The sequence below is a fragment of the Corvus moneduloides genome, chromosome Z (genome assembly GCF_009650955.1).
Source record: "Corvus moneduloides isolate bCorMon1 chromosome Z, bCorMon1.pri, whole genome shotgun sequence".
Lineage (NCBI taxonomy): Eukaryota > Metazoa > Chordata > Aves > Passeriformes > Corvidae > Corvus > Corvus moneduloides.
The window spans coordinates 67,522,492-67,545,753 of record NC_045511.1 but is presented as its reverse complement, the minus strand read 5'-3'; the positions used below and the strand labels follow the sequence as shown (position 1 = coordinate 67,545,753).

The window sequence follows — 23,262 nt, the reverse complement described above, 5'->3', positions numbered from 1 at the left end:
ATTAAGGGGAGGTAGAAGGCAATTTGGCAAACTGTGTTGTGGTACCGGGTGCAGAGCTAGAAGCTACAGATCTGTGTGCCTTGTCTTGTGCTGTGCATGATAGACTTGCCTAATTGCGGTCCTTCGCTCAACGGTCCTACATGAGATTCGTAACTGGCATCATTTTATGGCATGGTTAAATTCATCCTGGTGTTGCAGCTTGTGCAAATGGACTGACCTTGTAGAATTCTTCTCCAGAAGAATCAAGTGGGTAAGGGAGAAATTACTTCTTGTGAGGATGCCGAGATGCTGGAACAGGGAAGTTATGATTGGAAGTGTTCAAGGCCAGGTTGGATGGGGCTCTGAGCAACCTGATCTCATGTTTCTAGTAGTGGATAAAGAAAGAGGTAATTTTTTCCATTCTGCTACTGCTGCCTGGTATGAGCTGGAGATTAATCACTACAAGGAGGAGAAAGGAAACAGGGCTGGCTCCTGTTGACACCCAGGTTGTGTCTGGTGTATTATGTCTATGGGAAAGGCCTCCAGGATACAGGGAGAGGAAGAGAATTGCATCATGTCTGTTTCAGTGTGTGCCATCAGGCCACATAACAGGAAGGAAGAACCCTGAAAACATAACAGGTCCACCAGGTCGATGCCTTTTTAGCCTGTGGACTTGGCAGTGTTAGGTTTAGAGTTGGACTCGATTCGAAAGGTCTGTTCCAATCTAAATGATTCCATGATTCTCTGGTCTAGTGAAGGTGTGCCTGCCCACAGTTTGGGGGTTGAAAATTAATGCTTTCTTTAAAGTCCCTTCCAACCCAAACCATTCTGTGATTCTAAGAGCTGGTCTTTACTTGGCTGTTGTGGATCTCAGTTGTTGTGGATACTGGTGCCAAGATCTAGATTTTCTATTTTTGTACTGGCTGTGGCTGTCTCCATAGCAGCCTGTATGAGGCTGTGTTCTAGATTTGTGACTAAGGGCATTGGTTACACAGCAGCATTGTGGCTGTTGCTGAGCAGGGTTTGCCAGCATGAAGGTTTTCTTTTTGTGCATCTTTCTCTCCTGCATTTGCTGCCAGTGAGTGGGCTGGAGGTGAGTGAGAGGCTCTGAGGGAATGCAGGGAGTCATGTCTGATCACAACTGACCACAGCGATATTCCATACCAGATGGCATTTTGCCCAGCACCAAAAGCTCCGAGAAAAAGATGAGGAAAGGGGAACATTTGTGGCTGTGGCACTTGTCTTCTCAAGTAACTGTTAGTGGGCTGAGGCTCTGCCTGATGATGGGGAATCGTGAATAAATTGTTTTGCTTTCCGTATGTAGCTTCACTTTACCTTTTAAGCAGTCTCAATCTATGTCTTCTCACTTTTGCCTTTACAGTTTCTCTTTCCTGTCCTGCTGGAGTGGGGGCAGAAAACAAGGTCAACCCACCCTGTTCTTCTAGAAGGCCTAAGTCCTAGTGGGAATGGACTGGGAACACCTGTGAAAGCTGGGGCCAAAGCTCCTGGAGTCCCCTAAGAGCAGACTGAAGTTAAACCAGAGGTGAAGATAGGATGCTAAGTAATTTTGCATTGTGTAACAGATTGCTAAAGCCCTGGAGCACTGAGATGAGGTTAACTTTGGAGGCAGGCCTCCCCCTTCCCACAGGCTGGTAAGCAGGGTGAGCCTGGGGCCAGCAGTCATCCCGGGGCAGGAGGAGAAGGTACAGAATTGTCAGTGCTAGGGGTGTCACTGGATGCACAGCAGTGTCATTGCTCTGCATGCAAGGCAAAGTGGACCTGAGAGGCCTGCCCTGAGGCAACAGAGAGGATCCCAAACCATCATCTTGTTTCAGCAGGTGTCATTGTGCAATGTGAACCTTCCCTAACCTAAGCCATAGGGAGAAAGAGGATACAACCTTGAATATGGTAAGCCATGCCCTAAGAGAAACAGAGAGGATCATGTATCTGAAAAGCACTCCGAGTAGTAGCCAGAGCTCTCACTGCACCCAAAAAGTGGTCTCCCAGCTGTGCTCTTTTCCAGGAATCAGAGTGCCTGCCTAGGAATGCCTGTGCTGGAGCCTGGCAGAGCCTGGCAGAGCCACATCCCCCCAGATAAGCACCTGCTATACCAGGCTTCCAGTATCACAGCTGTGCACAGAGTGGTGGTGTGCGTCCCTGTGCCGGAGCTGCTCCCTCCGTCAGGAAGGTTCAGTAACACTCAGTTCACTGACAGGGCCTTACAGCAGCTGGGGAAATCAAAGTGGGCAACGACTGTGTGGTTAGAGGCAGCTGGGGCTGAAGTGCTTGCAAGAGTCACAGCGCTGAAACTTCCACCCCAGGCAGCAGAAGGGAGCTGGTGTGTTACAGGGTAAAGTAGATTCAGGACAAAGAGGAGAAATGAGGTAAAGAGAGAAGCAAGATGGTACCAGAGTCAAACTCACTATTTTTGCTGGGGGTTTTTTTCCCTAGGGTTTTAAAATATTTGGAAAGCCATTATCAATAGTAAAAGTACAGCACTGAAGTCATGGCATCTCTAGAAATTAGATTCTAGACAGGTGGTTTGATTTTGCCAAACAGGCCCCAGCAGAAGGTATCTCCAATGTTGCAGTGAGTTAGTTCTCCCCCGTGGGCAAACTGCCTAATTAAGCTTTGAGGAGAATAAATGAGTGCCAACAGGCTTCTGCAAACAAGGGGAGAAGTTCCGGTGTCACAGCCCCACTGTGTTTAGCACTGCTTGCCAGTGTGTCTCTTCATTAACTCTCTTAGTTTAGACTCTACAAATATAAGTCACTAAGTCATGAAGTAAGCTTAAAATACCACAATTATGCCAATGTGTTTTCCATGGTTTTACTGAAACTGAGAAAGTAGTTCTGTACCAAAATGTACACAGTTTAGTAATAATACAAAAAGGTAATTCTGCCAGACAGAATGTCAGTAAAATCCACCAAAATGAACACTGAACCACCATTTATTGCCCGACCAGTGTTACTTTAAATAAATCATTGAATGAACATAGAAACAAAGTAATTCCAAGTTTTCTTAAATAAAAATAGTAGTGATCAGCAACAATACTGCAGGAAGATAAACATTCATGGCATTTACTATTTACATGCCATTATAACATATCTAGCATGTAGTATGTCTTCATGCTTGCACATTACATTTATGAGCTCATTACAATGGATATTAATGCGTAGATGTACTACAAAGCAACCCACCATGATGTATATCAAATCTGCACATTAGAAGAGCACCTCTACTAGTCACCCCTTCAGGAATGATGGTGCAGGAATACCAGCCCAATCCAGATTCCCCCCACAAAAGTCAAACAAGAAAAGCCCAAACCAACCAATCAAAAAAATCATCAAGCATATTAATAATCTTCATCCTGTGATTAACTAGGCAGGGCTATGCCTTTAGCAGTATTCCCAAAGGTGAATCAAACCAGAATAAACCTGGGTTTTCTTTATTACAGTAACAACACCTGAGACTGCTTCACTGGTCCAAGTACAGTATTTTATTACAAAAACTGCTTCTTACATTAACATGTCATTTCATTGAATCCCCTTAATTAGTACTTTTCATTGACAAAAAAGGTAAGATTTCTTCTTAAAATAAATACTACCCCCCCCCTCAAAACAAAAGTTTAAAAGGAAATGAAAAGAAGAAAATCCCCTTTTTTTTTTAAGAACGGTGTGGTTTTCTGGCTTCATTGTATCTCAGCTTAAGCAGTGGACAAGCACCTATTCTTGGAGAATAAGTGTCAAACACCTTACAAAAAAATCCCCAACATAAGGTACACAATGTGTATGTAGATTCCTTAAGAGACTTCTTTTTAAGTAAGTGTAAACATCTCTTCTTGACTCTTGTTTGTTTGAATGCACTCCTATAAAATAAAATTTGAGAAACTACATTTACTTAAACACCTGTCTGACACGTAACTGTTTTTGAAGGTACCATTTCGTTTTTTCTACAAAGTAACAAAACAGTTGAAGATACTGTTCTTCCCTACTTCAGTACAGATTATATTTAACAGTTCAGAACTTTACAGATCACAAATTTTACATAAAGGAACAACCTAAATTTTGGAGTTCAACACTGAACACTGCTTAGCTGAAGCAGCAGCAAATTACGTACTATATATAGACAGATTTCTATTAAACTAATAAAATTCAATTAAACTGTTTGATAGCCTAAGACCTGTTTACATGTGAACAAATTAAAACTGGGAGTTTATAGAAAGTGATTAGGCTTGCCATCACTTTAAAAAAGATGCTTGTCTAACCAGAAAATAGAGATGGCAAGGACCAGTGCATTCAAGCCAAGCTTACACCAACTTCTTTTGTTTTGTTACTTTAAACATACAAAGTACATTACATTACTTTTCAGTTTAGTAGTTACCAGGACCTTGTTAGGCAAAATAATCTCGACTTGTAAAAACATAAGACTGACTCTTTAGAAAATGATGTGTAAGAGTAAGAATTCAAAAGCCATGTTCAAGACATCTGATAGGACTTCTTTCACAGTCATCTCTAACCATTGAAGAAGGTCAAGTATTACTAGTCTCAAGTCTTGATCTCTTAGTTTCTCTTACATAGACATCATTGAGTTGGAGGCAATCTTTATTCTAAACTTCATAGATTTTGGTATTTTTTCCTTGTGCACCTGGGTCAGTTACTAGAACAATTCTTCATTTCAAAGCCGTTTTAGTATTCAAGCTGCCTTTTTAGTGCAGGTTCCTTGAAGATCCTGTAGATTTATTTTTGACCTAATCAAACAGCAAGATAACTACATTAGACAGTTAAAATGTTACACTGGAATTATGTATTGCAATTAATCACATAATTATTATTGACTCTCATGTACTTGTAAGAGGATCAAAACAGCAGAGAAATACACAAATTTTTCCATTTTTTACCTGTTGTGGATCATGTGGCTTTTGACTAGATGCCCTGCTGCAAGAGCAGCCATTAGTGATAATTCCCCTGCCATCACTGTAGCACAGACAATTTTAGCAAGCTGACGGGCATTTTCACCAGGGTTATCTTGGCTTGCACCTTGAACCCCTAACATCTGGAGAAAAATACAAGGCAGTATTATGCTATGAAATATAAATCAATTTTTGATATATTTAGTATTAAAGTAAGTCTTTCCAAATTATATCCAATGAGTGAGTCTCTTTAATACTGTAAATGTCTTAAGCTTTAGAAACTGGATATATGAAAACAATTCATTACACATTTCTAACATTTTCATGTAAAATACACCAAGTTTCAAGCAGCCCCATTCCCACAATATTGCTTGCACACCACATGAAAGCAACCTTTGATTAAGAAGGTAAGTAGCTTTCAGAGCTATACCTGCAAACAGGCCTGCTGTGGGAGCAAGTTAGTGCCTCCGCCAACAGTCCCTATTTCTATAGAAGGCATCGTGCAGCTGATGTACAGGTCTTCGTTGGTGGAACCAGTTCTCTCCATCAAAGTGATGCAATTGGAGCTGCCCACGTTCTGCGCAGCATCCTTCAGATCAACGAGGAGAAACAAAATAACAATCCAGACACTTAAATCAGTGTTTGATTAAGATTACTGAACTGAAGAAAATCTGAATTGGTGTAAAACAAACCTACCTGACCACAGGCAATGTAGATTGCTGTCACAATGTTTGCTGCGTGTGCATTGTAGCCACCTATGCTACCAGCCATCGCAGAACCCACCAAATTCTTGTTTATATTGACTTCAACTAGATCTTCCGTAGTTGTTTTCAGCACCTGGACAAGGTGATAGACACATTTTTACTATCCCTCTCCTCAGGCAGGAGTAGAAATACTCTATTTATGGTTATTTATGGCCCTCACCCCTTGTTTGCTTCTACATGGAATTTGACTCAATCATTGTCCTAGATACCTTTTATTTTTCTTCCAAAGGAGACTTTCAAACGTAGGATGTCCAAGTAACAATGGAAAAGTCAGTGCAAAGGGTTTGTACTTGTACAGGCCTTTGAGAAAAGCTCACAGCTGCATACCTCATTTCAAAGTCTTCCTTATATTTGGAATGGAACAAGCAAAATCATCTTGGCAGAAATATCCCATTAATTTGGGATATGCTTGACACGATTGTAATGTTCCTGTCAACCTGTTCCAGACACTAAACTCTTCCCAAATTTGTTTGCATACAAATATGGAGCCAAACTGAAAAGTTCCAACACAAGCCACTATGCTATGTAGATAAATAAACACTATGCACAGTAATATAAAATTAAGTGGCACATTTATACTATACTGACTGTATTTTGAAACTTTCAAGAGATTTATACTGAATTTAATATAAAAATGATCAAAGATGGTCAAAAGAAATAGTATTGTTGAGCAAAATTTAGGATATTCCTGCATAGCAGGAAGAGTTATTGTTTACGGAGCCCTACACCAAGTCTGCAACATTGACAAAAATGGAACATTTATGTATTAAGAGTTCAGTATAAGTAAATGTAGTGACACACAGGACTGGGGTTTGAGGAAAACCTTCCCAAATTTACCTACAAATGATCAATGTCCATTATAAAAGGACTACCTCCCCATTATTACTCTGGAATGAAATCCAGAGGTTGTAATAGATACTGCCAGTGACTCAGCTATAAAATGCCAACAATTTGAAAAACAGTTAACTACCCCAGAAGACATAAACTATGTCAATGTATAAATCCATTCTGCACATACAGTTTGAATCCTGTGTCCAACTCTGTACCCAGAATTTTAGAAATGTTAGAACTGTAAAAGATGCAGAGATAAGGAAGTGCAAAGACATGCTAGAAGCCTGATTACTCATTCCTGATAGAGAAACTAGTACTTTTCAATCTGAAAAAGAGAATAGCTGAGAATGTGGAAGGGCTATGTCACAGCTGTAAAATCTTAGAGCAGTAGAGTGAAGATACAAGCCTTAAGTATCTGACCCAGTACAAAACTGGGGCATCATCAAACAGAATCAACAAGAAAGTAGTTCTCACACAAGGTGGAGCTGGACTGTGGAATTCTGCCCAGAATACTAGTCCTAGAAGTTTACATAGTTTTCCAAAAGGGACTGGACAAATCACAAAGGGAAAGCAAACAAAAAAAAACCCCATCAAATATGCAAACACCCAGCCATAAGATCTCAAACAAGTGTTACAATGTAGTGAACTCCTCCCTGGATATTGTCTCTCATGGCCAGTGCTGGCAACCAGGTAACAGGCAATGGATTTTGTCTGACACACAGAGGCCATCTTCTGAACTCAGGTGGAGGAAAAACTAAGATCCTGTTATCACGGAGGACAAGCTGGCCAGAGAATACAACTGGCATTGCTTATAAAGGTTACCCTTCGTCATGCAAGATGCCAAGACAGCTTTGAATTAATGTAAACCACCTGAATATCTGTTTTCATGGTAGTAGGAAGCATATAAAAACCTGAAGAGAAAGCCAGGTGCATGTGAGACAAAAAAATGAGTGAAAGGGTTAAAAAAAGACTGGGTTTAATGACAGGCAGAACACCACATGTAAACATCTGTCAAAATGTGACGTAATTTTTCAAAGGTCAACCATGAAAATCCTGATGCCTTCGACTAGATATGCATCATTAAACACATACACATTATTTCACACCAGACACAATGAAAAAGAAAGTATCTACTGACTCAGGAAAAACAGCTTATCTACAGAAGTACCTGAAAAGACATGTAAGAACTATCCTTACCTGGAAAACAACTTTCAGTTGATATGTAACGATGTAAAGTGAGCATCAGTTTTGCAAAATGTACGCATTTTTATAAACAAGAGAGCAGACACTTACTTCTCTAACAACCTTAGCTGGAATGACTGCTTCACAGACAACAGACTTCCCTCTTCCTTCTATCCAGTTTATAGCAGCAGGTTTTTTGTCTGTACAGTAGTTACCACTGATAGCTATAACCTGAAGGTCAGGAAACTCTTCATTCAGCCTTGCCAGTGCTTTTTCGGTACCCTGTTAGAGAGAAACACGTAATAGGCTACGTTTATCGTTATGGGTGTAAAACAAGCTACTCAAGGACAGTGGAACAGTACTCTAATCAGATAATTATTACTGTATCCCACAGCTGTAGGGAGGAGAGGGGAGAGAGATCCAGCAGGCAGGAATTCTGCAGCAAGACTGATTTATTTAATTATTTTACAAACTCTTTTATAGACATTTTTTTTCATAGTCCAATTGGACAAAGGATCAGCCACCCATTGGGGGTGATTGGCTAAAATCCTAAAACATCCATTGTCAGAATATTTTCCTACTGTACTATAAACAAAGCTCGTCAAGGTCGCAGGTGTTCATAGTTTATAGAACTCTGCTGCCTCTTCTGTGAGAGAGAAAAGTATCCCACGGACTTAGAAAGAAGCAGGAAAATTTCTTGCTAGCAGCATTTTTGCATCCACAGATAATCAGGTACAGTGGAAGAAAAGAACACCATTTCATGAAGAAACAAGAAACAGGAGGGAAAAAACCCAAACAATTACAACTGTCTTTTCTCTAACCACTTTGGGAATTATACTGGGGAATAAATGATTTTTCCCAATACATACAGACTCCCTGGATCCACTCTAGGTGCATGGACATATGGTTACCATACTGAAGATACAACATGAACCAAGTGAAACATTACAGGCATGAAATGAGTTAATTTCAAATGTAGTGCAAAGAGCTTCTCTACACCAGGAAATCAGACTAGAAAATCTGCTATATTAGGACTCATCTATGATCGGATCCACTTATATAATGGTTTTGACTGCCTATAAAAAGTTTAAGACTATTCATTTCATATAGCCTAAGGCATCCCAGTAATCTAAGGATTATGTCTTCCACATATTTGCATAAAAACAAACAAACAAAACTAGAGAACACCTTTTTGCTGCCACTCCTAATCCTTTATTTACTAGGAAGTGATAAACACAGTAACAGAATAATTACTGCTGGATAAAATCTTTTGCTCCAAGCAACAGAGCAACCAACTTAGTTTCTCCTATTATCAAAAATACTTTCTTTAAATAATTATTAAAAAATTAAAATAAAAAATTACTTTTTTCTTTCATCATTCTCTGCCTATTCTAGTCTATACTTGACAAAATCAAACATTTTTATTATTTTGTGCAAAGAGCACTGTGTCTTATCTGTCTTTCAGATGTCAAGTAGTCACAGGTTATTAGGCTACCTTTATTTTTAAAAGGAATATACATTTTAAAAAAATACTTAAAGGGACTGGTCCTTACTTTTGAAATCATATTCATTCCCATTGCATCCCCTGTTCCAGACTGAAAACGGATATAAAGGTTACGACCAGCCAAACTGATGAGAAGTTTTTGTAGGCGGGCAAACCTGCAAGAAAATTTAACAATTACTTACAATCCTCAAGGGAAGATTAGTTTTAAGTGGCAAAATGACAGTAAATCTTTGCAAATTGTGCTGCTAAATACAGAAGCACACATTCCTTCAGGAATCCTTTGGAAAAGACCTGTAAGACAAGTCCAGTCTTTGACAGACAACCACCTTTTCAAAAGCACCACAGCACCAAGTGCAATACCTAGTCATTACTTGAACACTTCCAGGGATGGTGTTTTCTTGAATAAGTACCTTAAAAATATTCACTGTAAAAGTGTTCACTGCCTTTTTATGTTTTCTGGACTTCAAGAAATAAAATATCCTGAACTGCTAACATCAACTTTATTCATTTGTATTCCTTAAAACATCTCACTACCAGATATAAAGTAACAATGAGGCCTTTGGAAATTCTGATGTCAGTTTTACAGCAAGGCAAAAAGCATGCTATCTTCAACAGTGCAAGCTGCACAGGTCGCTCAAAACGCAGAAAATACAGCATTTAAAAAGCAGCATGAGCTGATTCTGGCCAAAATACAGATGTATCTTTGGCTGACACTTGTTAAGAAACACAACAAGTAAGGAAATCTCTGTCTGAATCTTCCTACAGTAAGAAGGTAATCATAAGCCTTAGAAAAAATTCTAAGCCTCGAAACAGACTTATTCTTAGCACTGTTTTACATTTTTTAGCATTTCAGCTCTAGCATTAGTTTATCTTGTACTTTCTGAAACCTCACAGATTAAGTATTAATATTATCATCTGAAAGGTCAAAGACCAAACTTCGAGGGTTTTTTTCTGCATAGTAACTACAGTTACAGTTACTTTGCCTAGTAAAAATCAAAATAAGCTTAGGATTTTTTTTAAATGCTTAGACAAACTAATATTCTATTAATTATTACACAATGTGTATCTATTTGTTGTTAATATACAGTAGTTTACCACTGTCAGTGAAAAATGCTTATTGCTAGCCTTGGTACATAGCCAGAGTGACTTTTGTCCTTTTAGATACTCACTACATGGGCTAGCCAAAACAAAGATGTAATTTCCTCTATTGCAGTACTCCAAAAAAACAATCCATAGAAGTCTTCTACCATCCATAGAAGTCTTATGTCTGGAAATTAAGCTGGAACAGCCATTGTACTAACCTACTTGTGCTGTCAAAAGCTTCCTTCATTATTTTAAAACCTTCAGGGCTTTCAAGCCAGACTTTCACCTCTGCAGCCTGGCAAGCAGTGGGCAACCTTACAACAGGTCCTCGAGTCATCCCATCTGCCAAAATGCGGCTACTTGCTCCTCCACCAAGCTAAAAGCCAAAGCAGAAGAGGAACAGAGTAAGATTACTGAAATTTTAGTTTTCAGGAAGTCAAAAATATGCATTATATAATGTTGAGCTTTTGACGGGGTACCCTTCTTTCTCAGACCAGGGTAAGAGAGCAGAGGAGGCTGCTGTTCTGCTAAGTTCTTTATTTCATAGTCTCACAGCTTTCTTGAGGGCAGAGTTCGAAGGGGGTTACACAATAAAGGCAAGCAGCAACAGCAGGCAAAACCAGGTTCTTCTTCTACATGCTCTATATGCTCCACATATTTTTTCTTACAGAAGTGTGGATTATATTTGTTAATTGACCAATAAAATTAACACACGATTCTAGTTTTCCTTTTCTTAACCTACCCCGCTCTAATTCTAACAATCCTAAGTCTTACACAAGTGCTACACAGGTATCACACAGATTTGCATATAGAGTTTCTATCAGTTCTTATTGTTTATGTGAACACTCTATCTAAAAAATGTGAACAGTATAATTCTATCTGTATTTTGTCTAAAGTAAAGAATTCTGTCAAAAGGTAACACTGCTGCAGCAAGAATTGTGTTTAAGGTCTCTGCTACAGTTTTTTAATGTTTAAGGCACTTAGCATATATTTCTACTAAAAGTTAAAAATCTGTATTTCTATTTCACTCTGGTGTAGTTTCATGTATCTCAGCTTGTCCAAAGGTTTTAATTGAATCCCTGTGCTTTGGCTTCCCTCTGGGCCTGAGTCCAGAGGAGCTTTCACTCCAACAATATAAACTTCAGTATGTTTTATAATATAGGAAGCTTTTCAAGCTTTTCAAGTCAAACAATACTTACACATATTGCTCTACATCCTCTGTTTGTGCTTGCTACAAGACATCCTTCTGTTGTTGCCATTGGCACCTGGAACTCTTTGTTATCCAAAAACAGTGGTCCTGCTACGCCTACAGGAATAGGCATATATCCAATCACGTTTTCACAGCAAGCTCCCATAACCTTAAAAAAAAAACCCCACAAAACAATCACTAAGGTTACACTCCAGTGGTACAGTACAGCATGCTATATACTACGCCTATGACTACACCAAGGTATCTTAGCAAAATACACCCACAAATTTACCCATAAAGCAACTCATTGCTACTTCAAAAAGTTAACAGCTACAGCTATCAACAGCTATCACTATTCAAGTCCAGGCAGATGTATTTAATTCTATACAGCACTAAATGTTATTTAAATAACCCTAAAATTTTAAAATTAGTTTAAAATAATTTTCAGCTTTAACTTGAGCTCAAGGTAGTATTATCATTCAGTTGAACTGTGACTCAGTATTAGTAGGACTGCATTTCTGAGATAAGGCAGCTGCATACTTTGATAGGAAATATTTTTTGGATAACTTACAAAACTCACCCACTGCCCTAGGTTAAAAAACATCAAGAGCAATTAAGGGGGTGCCTTATGTTTGCTTTTTATTTTTTTCCTTCTACATCAGTTTTGACCAAGGTCATTGTCAATTCACATACATCACTAAAGATTTATTTCATAGAATCATAGACTTGTTTGGGTTCGAAGGGACCATGAAGACCATCAAGATCCAAACCCCCTGCCCAAGACAGGGACACCTTTCACTAGACCAGGTTACTCAGAGTCCCATCCAATCTGGCCTTGAACACTGCCAGGGTTGGAGCATCCACAGCTTCTATGGGCAACCTGTTACAGTGTCTCACCATACTCACAGTAAAGAATTTCTTCTAACATCTAAATCTGCCCTTCTTCAGCTTAAGGCTCTTCCCCCTTGTCCTTTCACTACGTGTCCTTGTGCTAAGTCCCTCTTCCGCTCTCTTTTAAGCCCCCTTCAGGTACTGGAAAGTGCTATAAGCTCTTCCAAAAGCTTCCTCTTCCAGGATGAAAAGCCCCAACTCTCTTAGCCTGTCCTCACAGGAGAGGTATTCCAACCCCTGATCAACTTAGTGGCTTCCTCTGGACTCATTCCAACAGGCCTTGTTCACGTGTTTGGAAAACAGTTTTACACTGAGTTTTGCTTGTCTATTTAGTACTTACCAAAGAATAATTATAATTCCTATAAGGAAGATATTGCAAAGAGGAAGGTTCAGGAAGTTTCTTAGATAACATCTGTCTGCGAATGGATACACCTCGCTCCTGGGTTTCCATCAGGGTTTCCAGTTTGTATGCAGGAATATGCTTTGCATTAACTAAGCTGATAACCTCAGCATCAGTAAGAAATTTTGCTCCTTCCTGGAAACATGAAGGATGGAGAGAAAACACAGATTCTCCTGGTGAAAATCCTTTTAAATGTTTCCAAAACAAAAAGGGTTAACAACTTTACTTTGCTAAAGGTGTCAACTACAAACATCAGGTTTTACAGCAGGCTGGAATATGATCAAGAACTTTCATGATCAGACGCACACTTGTATGTGTACATGATGAAGCTCCAAAGACTTGGTATGCTATGAATGATGAAGCTGCTCCCTCCCCCCACCCTTCTCAACTGACTTGAGAAGTAACTCATTAAAGGGTTTTGTTTTACTCATGACCTCCACACCCCCCCAAAGTTATTAAAGCCATGTAATTTTCTGAAGAATGAGATCAAAACCAATGGGAGAATCTAAAAGCTGGGAAAAGAACTCTAACAATTCTTAAATCAGATGTTGCAGTAGAGGTTAAATAAAAAAAAGTTATTTTTCTATACCTGCGCATTTCCAAGTATACGAACACATTCCTCAATAGAACGTGGTTCTTTAGGTAACTCAATTTCTTCCTCTTTTCCACTGAGATATGAAGAAGTTTCTACAGGGCCGGAATTGCCAACCACAAATGTAGCCTTGACTGATGACTCTGCTAATACAGGTTTTATGACTTCAGCTGCACAAAGATAATCAAAATGAACTCCGGTTTACAAAATCCTGAAGTTTTGATACCAAATCTATCATGCAACCACAGATTGCTCTGTTTGCTCCAAATACTCATGAATGGGTCCAGTCTTTAGATTTGTAAAAATTACCTACCACTTCCATCTTTGGGAATGAAAGCTTCTTCTGCTGTGTTAGATTTGTGATTGTTTTTCAGAAGTCCAGTCTGCTTCCGGCAACAATTTTCAGAGACCTTTTTCTGTACCATCACAGGAGATGTTATGGGATTCTTCAGTGAGAGGGTAGATTCAGTCTCTGCTTGCTCAAAGAAAATGTATTTGACAGCAAGGAGAAGAGCTAATCCAAGAGTGATTACTTGCTCAATATCCATACTGGCCATTCTAAAAAAGTTCAAAAAGTAAATACACAGTACATACAATTTGTTGCTTATAACAGCATTCTTACATTCTTTGCTTCAGAAAGGGTAGTAATTCCATTATCATTTATAGTTAAAGAAATTCCAGTCAAAAGATATTTTCTACCAGGACATCGAAGTATGCTAGGCTAGGATACTACTATCAACATAAAAATCTTCAGATGTCATTAAAGAGCTAAATTTAGCTAAATCTGGCTAAAAAGCAGCCCCAGTAGGAAAAATGACTGTAAAAGGTTCACTAACAGCTACATCAAATTGATTTAACACCTGTACCCCAATGACAAGACAGAAAGTTTCATTTATCATCCTCTACCACTAATGACTACTATGATGCAAGATGAACTGCTAAGAGGGGAAAAAAAACCCTGGCTAAATCAGAAGGTTCTGAGTTCTCAGAAATAACATGAAACCACAGGTGACACTAACTTGAATAAAGCTGAAGGAAAAGCCATAGTATAAAATGGGTTTTGCACTTTTGTGTGAATGGTCAGAAGCTCTGAATAAGTAATTACTCTAATGCAGTCTGAAGTTTATCTTCCAGTATGCTATGAAAGATGCTAGTGGGAAAAGACAATGTTTTGACGCATACAGGACAGCTAGCTCTTGATCATGTTCTTGACTACTTCAAGGGTTTGGACAAATGGCATAATATTGGCATGTCTTCTGAAATGTCACCTCTGGTTCCAAGAAATCCTACAGTGGTCAGACCTGCAAGTCCACAAGTATTGTGCTCTAGGACAACAAGCTTCTAGCCTGGCAGCAGTAGAAACACAGCATGATCACACTTCTGTGAAGCCACCCACCGAGAAAGGTAGAACTGCCACAGTGAAACATTAGGTTCAATTCGCTTCGGTGCATTCTCATCCAATCCCACTGAATTTTCAACAGTACTGTTTTGAGCAGCTGGTTCTGCTATCCAACGACTGTGGGCGTGAACAAGAACCAAACCCAGCGACTGTACCAAAAACACAAAACAAGTATTAATTTCTCAAATGTAATTTGGTATCTAATCTACTAAGAGTAAATATTGTCCTCTTCTTGTTTGGAGTTTTTTTGGTGTTTTTTACCCCATGCTTCCCATGCCTCTAAAGTCTAAAAGCTGATTTTCCACACCTCTTATTAACACCCTTTTTGGCCTACTGTTACACTGTTGTATAGTAGCTTTGGATGTGTCCCACCCATATTTTTTTCTCTCACTCAAGAACTAAGCAAAGGAAGCTGCGGGTACTGCAGGGGTAAGAGGGAGGGAATTAGTACACATGAAAGAGCCCCGAGTGCTTGGCACAGAAATGGCATAGGCAGGAAAAATGACACATGTAGATAGAGGGGAAGTTATTAAAAACTACCACTGTAAATCAGACTAATGGGCTGGAGAATACAAGCCTATAGGAAACAAAAGCTTGATTTTTTGCACAAGGACACCTCACTAATTTGCGTAACCACAGAAGAAAGAGCCACAAACCATAATCATTTTGACTCTTTGTGTTACAGGGTTTGGTTTATTCTCTTCTTCTTCCAGAACACGAGCAAAATGACTAAGCTGCCATATAGGGCGCCCTTCACGACTCTCTCTTGAAAGCTGCAAAAAAACCCCAAAATTTAAAATTAGGTCATATATAGTACATATTAGAAGAACCAATAAATAAGATTCACTGCATTTTTATTTGATCATTGAGAAATTACCAAGAGTCTACAGTCTACTGTTCAGCTTACATTAGACTTCCATTGTGAAAAACCCTGGACAGACAGTAAGTTACAGTATAATCTGTTTATTCTGCTTTAGATCAGAACTACTACTGAGTGTGATTCATTTACAGTAATATTTACAAGTTACTGTCACCAGTACAATTTGAAAGGAAGACGAACATGCCGGCATGTAACTCCAGGATGAAAATTATAGCCTACAGAAGCACAGGGCTGAATACTAAACTTGAGGCTGTCTTGAAGTTGGTCTTACCTCCAATACCAAGGACACACAAGCTGGAAAGAAGGTCATGAAGACAAAATAGTTGGCAAGAACAGACATACAGCCAAAGCAGCACATAATTTCAAGCTGTCGTACACCTAAATAAAAAGACAATTTTTACATTTAAATATGCAGTTAGCTATACTTGAAGAAGTGCTGCAGAACTAAGAAAGAAACCATTAAACTGACATTGCAGATTACAGAAGAAACTATCTAGATTAATTAAAAACAAGCATCTTAATCCCTAGTAATTGTGCACTATCTTATTCTAAGCACAACATGTGTTTACGTATTGACAGAAAAGTATTTTAAGGTGTAATTCTAAATGAATACAAATAAAGTTCACCAAGATTTTAAAACTTCACAATGAAAGCTTGAAACTCCTTACTTAACCAAGCAAAGAAAAACTAGCCAACATTATGTATTCAACTCCTTTCTGAAAGATGGGAAGTTCAGGCAAGAAGAAACAGTATACACCCTGCCTACTCCTTCACAAGTATCCAGAAAAAGCCACATTAGCCATGTTGCACATTGAATACAACACTGCCTTAGTAAGAATGAAAGAACTAACAGTATAAACTATTTAAAAAAAACCTATTTGCCATACCAAAATGAGTTTTTGTCCCAAAGATATAAAGAAGAAAACAGCTTATTAATACACAATACCCTGAAAAAAACGGAGTTACTTGAAGAGCAAGAGCAAGTGCTCTGGAACATGCTGTTAAGGTATGAAATATAGCTGGAAAAAAACCCAAACAAATTTTATGAAAGCAGATGCACAGAAGTTCATTCCTACTATGCAATGCTCAAGAAATACAAAAATTACTTGTATTTCAAACTTTGGTCCAACATGTACGTATTATTCATATTTGTAAGAAACCAGTAAAATAAGCTAATTAGAAGATAAATAAATAGATTAAGTCACTCCACTCTCATGGGTAACACCTATTATTTGAAACTCTCCATATCCTAATGTCTCTCAAAAAGCCTTTTTTAACTGGAAGCACTTAGACCCCTAGACCGTATGGCTCACCTGACATGGTACCAACACCGATTACAAGACACTCCACAAGGGCATCCAGTGTAAACGTAGGGCCTAATATTGCCATCCCACGTGAAATATTTTCTCTTACTTCATCCTAAAAAGAAAAATTTCTGTCCATTAATATGAAGACAAAAACGAAATTGAGTTAGACATAACAAGACTAGTAAACTGAGTAGTATTATGGCACTAAGGCCTTGTAAAAACATACATTGAAGATGAACTATTATGAGAAAGCATATACAGAATGTGTTCTATTTTCTCTAAGTTATTATACTTTGACAGCCTATTGACACAAAATTACTTCATTTTGATTAATTTCTCTACCTTTGCTTCAACACTGATGGGCAGAGACACTAATTACAGTAAATACAAAAGAACACTTCTAAATTTGAAGACATGAAATAGAAGGCACTTGTGCCATGGCATTTCAAAATTTCTTATAACCACATATCTGTACCCTCACTACTATTACTTCAGTGTTTTATATTTAACTCAGCTGATAGAAGAGAGGTCAAAAAAGGCATAAAGCTTTCTGCTAGGGGAAAAGGGGTTTCCTCCAGAAGGCAAGCATGATAAACTCTAGAGAGTTTGCTCTAGAGAGTTCGGTGTTTTTGGGGCAACAGACAGAAAAAAAAAACTGTAGAGTAAACCTATTTGTAAAATATTTTCTTGAAAATTAGTAAAAATTCTGTACTTGCAGTTATCATAAAATAATACAGAACACATTATATTGCATATATAGAAACTGTACAGCATAATATATACTAAATTAAAATATAATAGATAATATTTTGTCAGAATTAGTATGTGCAAATGCCATGTACAGGGTTTTGTAAGTATTAATTACTCCCACTTTGGGATTGAACTCGGACTAATAGGAAACAAACATTACCGGCTATGACAAGCAAGATGTCCTGTCCATCTCTCCTACTGTGCAGCACTAAATGTATTAGAGCATGGATGCTCCTGTTTGCACATATGTTACATTCATTCTGCCAACATTTGGCCTAGAAATACGCTTTATTCAGTAGCAACACTGTAGCACTAGATGTGTCTTTATATATTGTTCCTGTGCCCTAGAAATTAACTTTTTTTCTGTCAATACCCATTTTAAGGCAGACTTTGCCTAGGAACTCTAGCCTCCTTAGAAGAGCTGTAAGCATTGCTGCTTTAAAATTTCAATTTTATGAAGTCATGCTCATGCAGACAATTAACAGTGCACATGGCTATGCACACTAATTTTACCACGTTACTGTTCACTTGAACACTGATCTGGCTTGAAGACAAGAGAACACAGAATCTGGATAGAATCCGATTGTTATTTATGTATCCCCAAGACAGTATTTGCCTGTATGTCTCTCCACTTGAATTACTCATACAACTATAAAATTGTTTGTCTTGAAAGGCACCTTAGAGATTGCCTAGGTTCTAATCCCCTGCCATGGGATGAAGTTCAGTTTTGAACATTAAATTAAAAATCTCCATTGTAAGGCAAACAAACAAAAAACCCAAAGTAAAACACCATCCAACCAAAAAAATCCTCAAAAATAACTCCCCTGACCTGTGAGTTGGAACTGAGTGCAAATTTGGCTAATGCACTTGCTCTTGACAAATCAATCAGAAGCAGGAAGAATGGTAAAGCTTCACTGAAAAAAAAGAGGCATATTTTAAAATTCAAGGTTTACGGTACAGGGAAAAAAAAAAAGTAAGCACGAAATCCAGAATACCAATTCACTACTTACTTTAAACCTGTCAGTTCTTTATCCAAGAAGTGAATTACCACTGTACTAAAAACAAAACTTGAGAAGATTGTGAAGAGGCCAGCAATACCTTAAAAAACAAGAGAAGAGGAAATTTTTCATTCATATATATATTGGAAAAGATAAAGAACCAATCCACTTTTAGATCAATCATGACGAATGAGAATTTCTGCCTCAGTGCACTAACAGCAGTCAAGATACAAACTGAAGTAGATGCTATTTTTATAGATATTAAAATCTAAAATTGGTAACGCATTCAAAGTAAGTCTCAGAAATAAAAGCCATAAATCCTCTCAATTTATTTTCAGCAAAATTAAAACTGGCTTAAATAGCTCTGTAATTTTAAGTATTTCACACAATAAACAGTTATTTTGAGAACGACATTTTCAGCGTTTATATAATCCTACACAACCTTTCATAAAAAACCCCACACTTTGATACAGGCAAAACATTTTTTCTGCTATCTAGAAAATTATTAAAATAACCCTGTTCTGAACATAAGGATTAAAACGTTACTGTTTGTTACCAATTTAGGTAAGTCACCCTCCCCAACAATTAAAACACATACAGCAAATACAAAAATCAGATACAATACCTAAAATGTATTTTGATCCAAGCTGCCTTAGGTTCTGAAACTGGAAATATATATAAAGAATTGCTATGCAGCGTGTGATTGTCAGGATGATGATGTCACTGCTCAGAACATCCTGTATGAAATATAAAGCAATTTAGTTAGCTTTTACACTAAGGAATAACTTGTTAAGTTTCAGTAATAAAAAAATCCATTGTGATGCTGCACTAAAAGTGAAGTTTCAGAATAAAATAAATACCACTGCTAGTCTTGCCTTAAAAAATAAAATACTAAAAGGCTTGTTCATTAGTACATCACTGTTTGCATACAGCTTTAATATCCAAAATGAGAAAAGAAGGCAATGAAGAAGGTTCTGCATGGCTACTTTACTCCTAATACATCAGCCTGATCATATTCCATAGAAAACCCTGGATCTACTGATTTAACACCAAGTACTATAAAATTAATTTAAATCCTTACTTCTTCAAGTTTGGGGCACTCGTAATTCCAGCCACAGATCTTATCATTCCCAGTGAACATCTTCATAGACATCATACAGATGGTGAGAGTCACTGTTCCCACAATGACTTCCCATGGATGAGAGGCTACAAAAAGGCCATGCATTCGGAAGAGTCTGGACAGCATTTTCAAGGCTGTTTTTCTATACTTAGCAAACCTGCAAAAATGGAATATTTTATGTAAGTACAAGATTCAGTGAAAGAAGACAGAGCTCTACACTTTCCTACAAGACATCCTTCAGGAAATAAAAGGCAAAACCACATAAGTCAGAGATGAGTAAGGAAACTAATCTTCACCTTTCCTTCAACCTTCCATGTAAAACACATCTATTTATAATATTCCGAAATATAATATGATCTGCTCCTGTCTTCTCAACCTTTTTTTTGTAATACACATCTCCCTGGTTTCTTCAAGGTCTTTGCCACTGGGATTAGGTCATTCATAAAGTATGGTGCTAATAATACCAAGGCTGAGGGTTCAATCCCAATATAGACCATTCACTTAACAGCTAAACTCAATGACTCTTGCAGGTCCCTTTAAACTGGAAGATTCTGTGATTCTAACAGTAAGGCCTCCCTACTCTCACCAGATCTCTCAGAATCTTCCTATCATACAATTTTGATATTGCTGTGACTCAAAATTCTTTTTTTTACCATCTATGTAAGCACTCACCAAATTCCGTTACTTCTCTGTACTCATTCTTCCTATCAAAAACATGGATGAGCTATAAAAATTATCAGTTAACCATTACTGGTAATGTTCAACAACAGGAACTGCATTTCTGACTGTGTCTTCCCTACTTTCTGTTCAGTATTATTCCGTGATACAAATTAATTACATTCAAAAATATTCCTTCTTCATCTGAAGCATGCAAGTCCTCACATAACAGTATTGCGGTAGTTCTCTTCTACCCATTACTATTTCCTGGTTACTGGTGCATTTCATCATTCCTTTGCTTCCAACAGATAACAAACATTTACCAGAAATTTTCACAGCTGTATTTCATGTAACTAACAACATGAATGTTGAACACATCCTTCAGACCACATCCTGGTCTACCTGCTCTGTGCAGGCTTATCAAAGATGTTTACTTGTGTTTTATAGCATAGAAACAAAATGGCGTGACATTCTCTCTTACATGCATTAGTAAATGCACTTTCCTTTCCTCACTGCACAAAAACAATAGCTTACAAAACTGCATTGTAAAGCTCAAAAAAATGCTTAATAGCCTGGCTAACAGCAAAAATCTATAATTCAGTATTTACCTAACACTGCAAGATTTCCATGGAGGACTGAGGGCTCTACACTGGGCCACTTCAAAGTGGATTAAAAAAATCCCTTTGCATTGTCCTAAATGCAACAATCCATCCATAGGGCTTCTGGCATTATTTCTTTTGCTTGGACATTAAAAACAAAGGTGACGTTCAATGGAGAAAATAATAGGGCAAATCTATCTGCCTAAGTGTTCCTGAAGATACCAGAATCATCTTGGTTTCCCACCAATACCAATCTGACTCACATGAGCACCAGCAGCACTTAACTATTTTTCTTCATCCTTCCACCGTGAAGGTGTGGCAGGATGTTTGTGGCTCATGGAGTCAAATGGGGAAAATAATTGAGAAGACTGCCTTCCTTATGAACAAATTATTTCACTTCCTGATCAAATGCTTTTAAAAAATAAAATTAAAAACCAAACTCCTCTTTTTAAAGCTGATATTATCTCTTCTTTTCCCCTATATCATATAATCTACATTCTGTTTTGTATATTTATGTTATTGCAAACCTGTTTCAAACTAGTATTATCATTTCTCCTCAGCACAATGGAAGTTATCTTTTAATTAGGAAAAATAAAATAACCCAGCCAGAAGTATACCTGTGCTGAAGATTTTGAAACAACACAAAAAATAAAAAAGGCATTGCAACATCCTCTGAAAATACAAATAATTTTGAATACTACTCTATTTCAGGAAAATCAGAACTAGCAGTTACTAAATGATTTTATAGAGTTCTACCAGTCCTGTACCTAGTAATACTGCTAATACAACTAATTTGGCAAATTGGAATTACAATTTATCTGGCAATCAAAAAAACCATTACGAGGGCTAGAAAGATTTCAAAATCTTTTCTTCAGAATTTGTTTTTCACATTTATGGGGGAAAACTCATTAATTCATTTATTACAATAATGATCCATAATATCTTACTTTTATTATTAACTGCTGCTATGTCTCATGACTCATCTTGGGGTTAACTGAGTGATACTAGCTCCTAACCTAAAAGGATTCTTTTAAGTTTTCGTGTTTATTTAACCTGCCCAAAGTGCAAGATGCTTTTTGCTATGCAGTTGACTCTTCTAGAAAATATTGATGATTTCACATGCTGATCTTGCTTTAGAGTCAACTATAAAAAAAAAATTTCAGCGTATAACATCAGCTGATAACTCTGTTTAAAATATTTATACACACACACTGACTTGTAGCATGATGTAACACTAAATATAAAGCTAAAATTTAACATTTATGTAATTCTATTGAGTTTCAAAATGGTGGTTCAAAAGGGACTCTTCATAAATCCTGCTCGCCTTTGTTTTCAATCAAAAATTTCTATGAGACTAGAAAATAAAGCAATCCGTTTTGGGAATCAAAACAGAATGCAAAATACAAACAAACCCCAAATGTGGCCCCCTCAAAAAATTAACCAGAGTGTAAAAAGCAAACTAGACCGGTTGTACGTAATGGTTTAGAGCAATTATCAACCACGTAACTGTACGACTAGCCTCTAAAATTCCTAAGGTTTGTCACACAGCTCTCACTAACCTCAGAGCCATCCTCTACAACACCATCTATTAGATCAGCACAAATTTCTCATCTCTTGCCACCTGACTCAGCAATATCTACAGGAATCAAGCGGCAAAAACAGCCAAGCGAAAACCTGTGCAGAGTTCACCTGGAACCTACAGGACAGCACTCAGATCCTGACACACTGCCAGGGAGGCAGTTTTTTCAAGGAGGAGAAAGCCACCCCCTTGCAGGCCCATCGCTGCAGCCCCCGGCGAAACGCGGGGGGCTCAGCACTGCTGCGGCACGGCCGGGGCCGCCCCACAGCCCGCGGGCAGCACGGCGGCGTCAAGGTACCAGGACGGCGACGCGGGCATCCCCCGCACGCCACCCAGGGCCGCGGTGAGGCGGGGCGGACACCGCTCCCCACGCGCGGCGATGGCGCCTTTCCCGTCCTGCGCCGCCGCCACCCTCCCGTTCTCCGACCGGGCACTCGGGGCCCAGAGCCGGGGCCCGCCCGCCGGGCACGGAGGACCCGCGTTGCCAGCCCCACACCCACCGCCCGCAGCCCCGCCGGGCCCTGCTCACCACCTCACTCCAGCCGCGCTCCCCGGTCCGTCGTGCCGCGCCTCGGACTGCACCGACAGCCCCTCTCCGCCCCGCCGCCCCCGCCCCGCGCCGCGCCCCGTCCCCCGCGTAAGGACA

At 38.6% G+C, this 23,262-nt stretch overlaps 1 protein-coding gene and 1 long non-coding RNA gene across 3 annotated transcripts in view; one reads left to right on the top strand and one right to left on the bottom strand.

Moving 5' to 3' along the window:
* The window catches only part of LOC116437610, a 9,012-nt gene extending 5,404 nt beyond the window's left edge, over positions 1 to 3,608 (top strand). The window contains exon 3 of the long non-coding RNA XR_004237382.1: positions 1,361 to 3,608. This is a non-coding gene — a long non-coding RNA (uncharacterized LOC116437610). The remainder of the gene's footprint in view (positions 1 to 1,360) is intronic.
* Positions 2,795 to 23,262, bottom strand: HMGCR (3-hydroxy-3-methylglutaryl-CoA reductase). 2 transcript variants are annotated; one of them, XM_032095474.1, is made up of 20 exons: positions 23,146 to 23,262; positions 19,743 to 19,938; positions 19,287 to 19,398; positions 18,674 to 18,761; positions 18,493 to 18,577; positions 16,920 to 17,025; positions 15,878 to 15,984; positions 15,383 to 15,499; positions 14,724 to 14,875; positions 13,641 to 13,885; positions 13,325 to 13,497; positions 12,676 to 12,870; positions 11,455 to 11,613; positions 10,474 to 10,631; positions 9,222 to 9,327; positions 7,780 to 7,950; positions 5,588 to 5,728; positions 5,322 to 5,480; positions 4,880 to 5,034; positions 2,795 to 4,729 (listed from the first exon to the last, which is right to left on the bottom strand). In XM_032095474.1, the coding sequence occupies exons 2-20, from the start codon at positions 19,905 to 19,907 to the stop codon at positions 4,675 to 4,677; spliced, it is 2,649 nt and encodes an 882-aa protein (XP_031951365.1). In that variant the 5' UTR covers positions 19,908 to 19,938; positions 23,146 to 23,262; the 3' UTR covers positions 2,795 to 4,674. The 2 variants fall into 2 exon arrangements, with proteins under 2 accessions (XP_031951365.1, XP_031951366.1); XM_032095475.1 differs by having other exon boundaries at positions 23,149 to 23,237.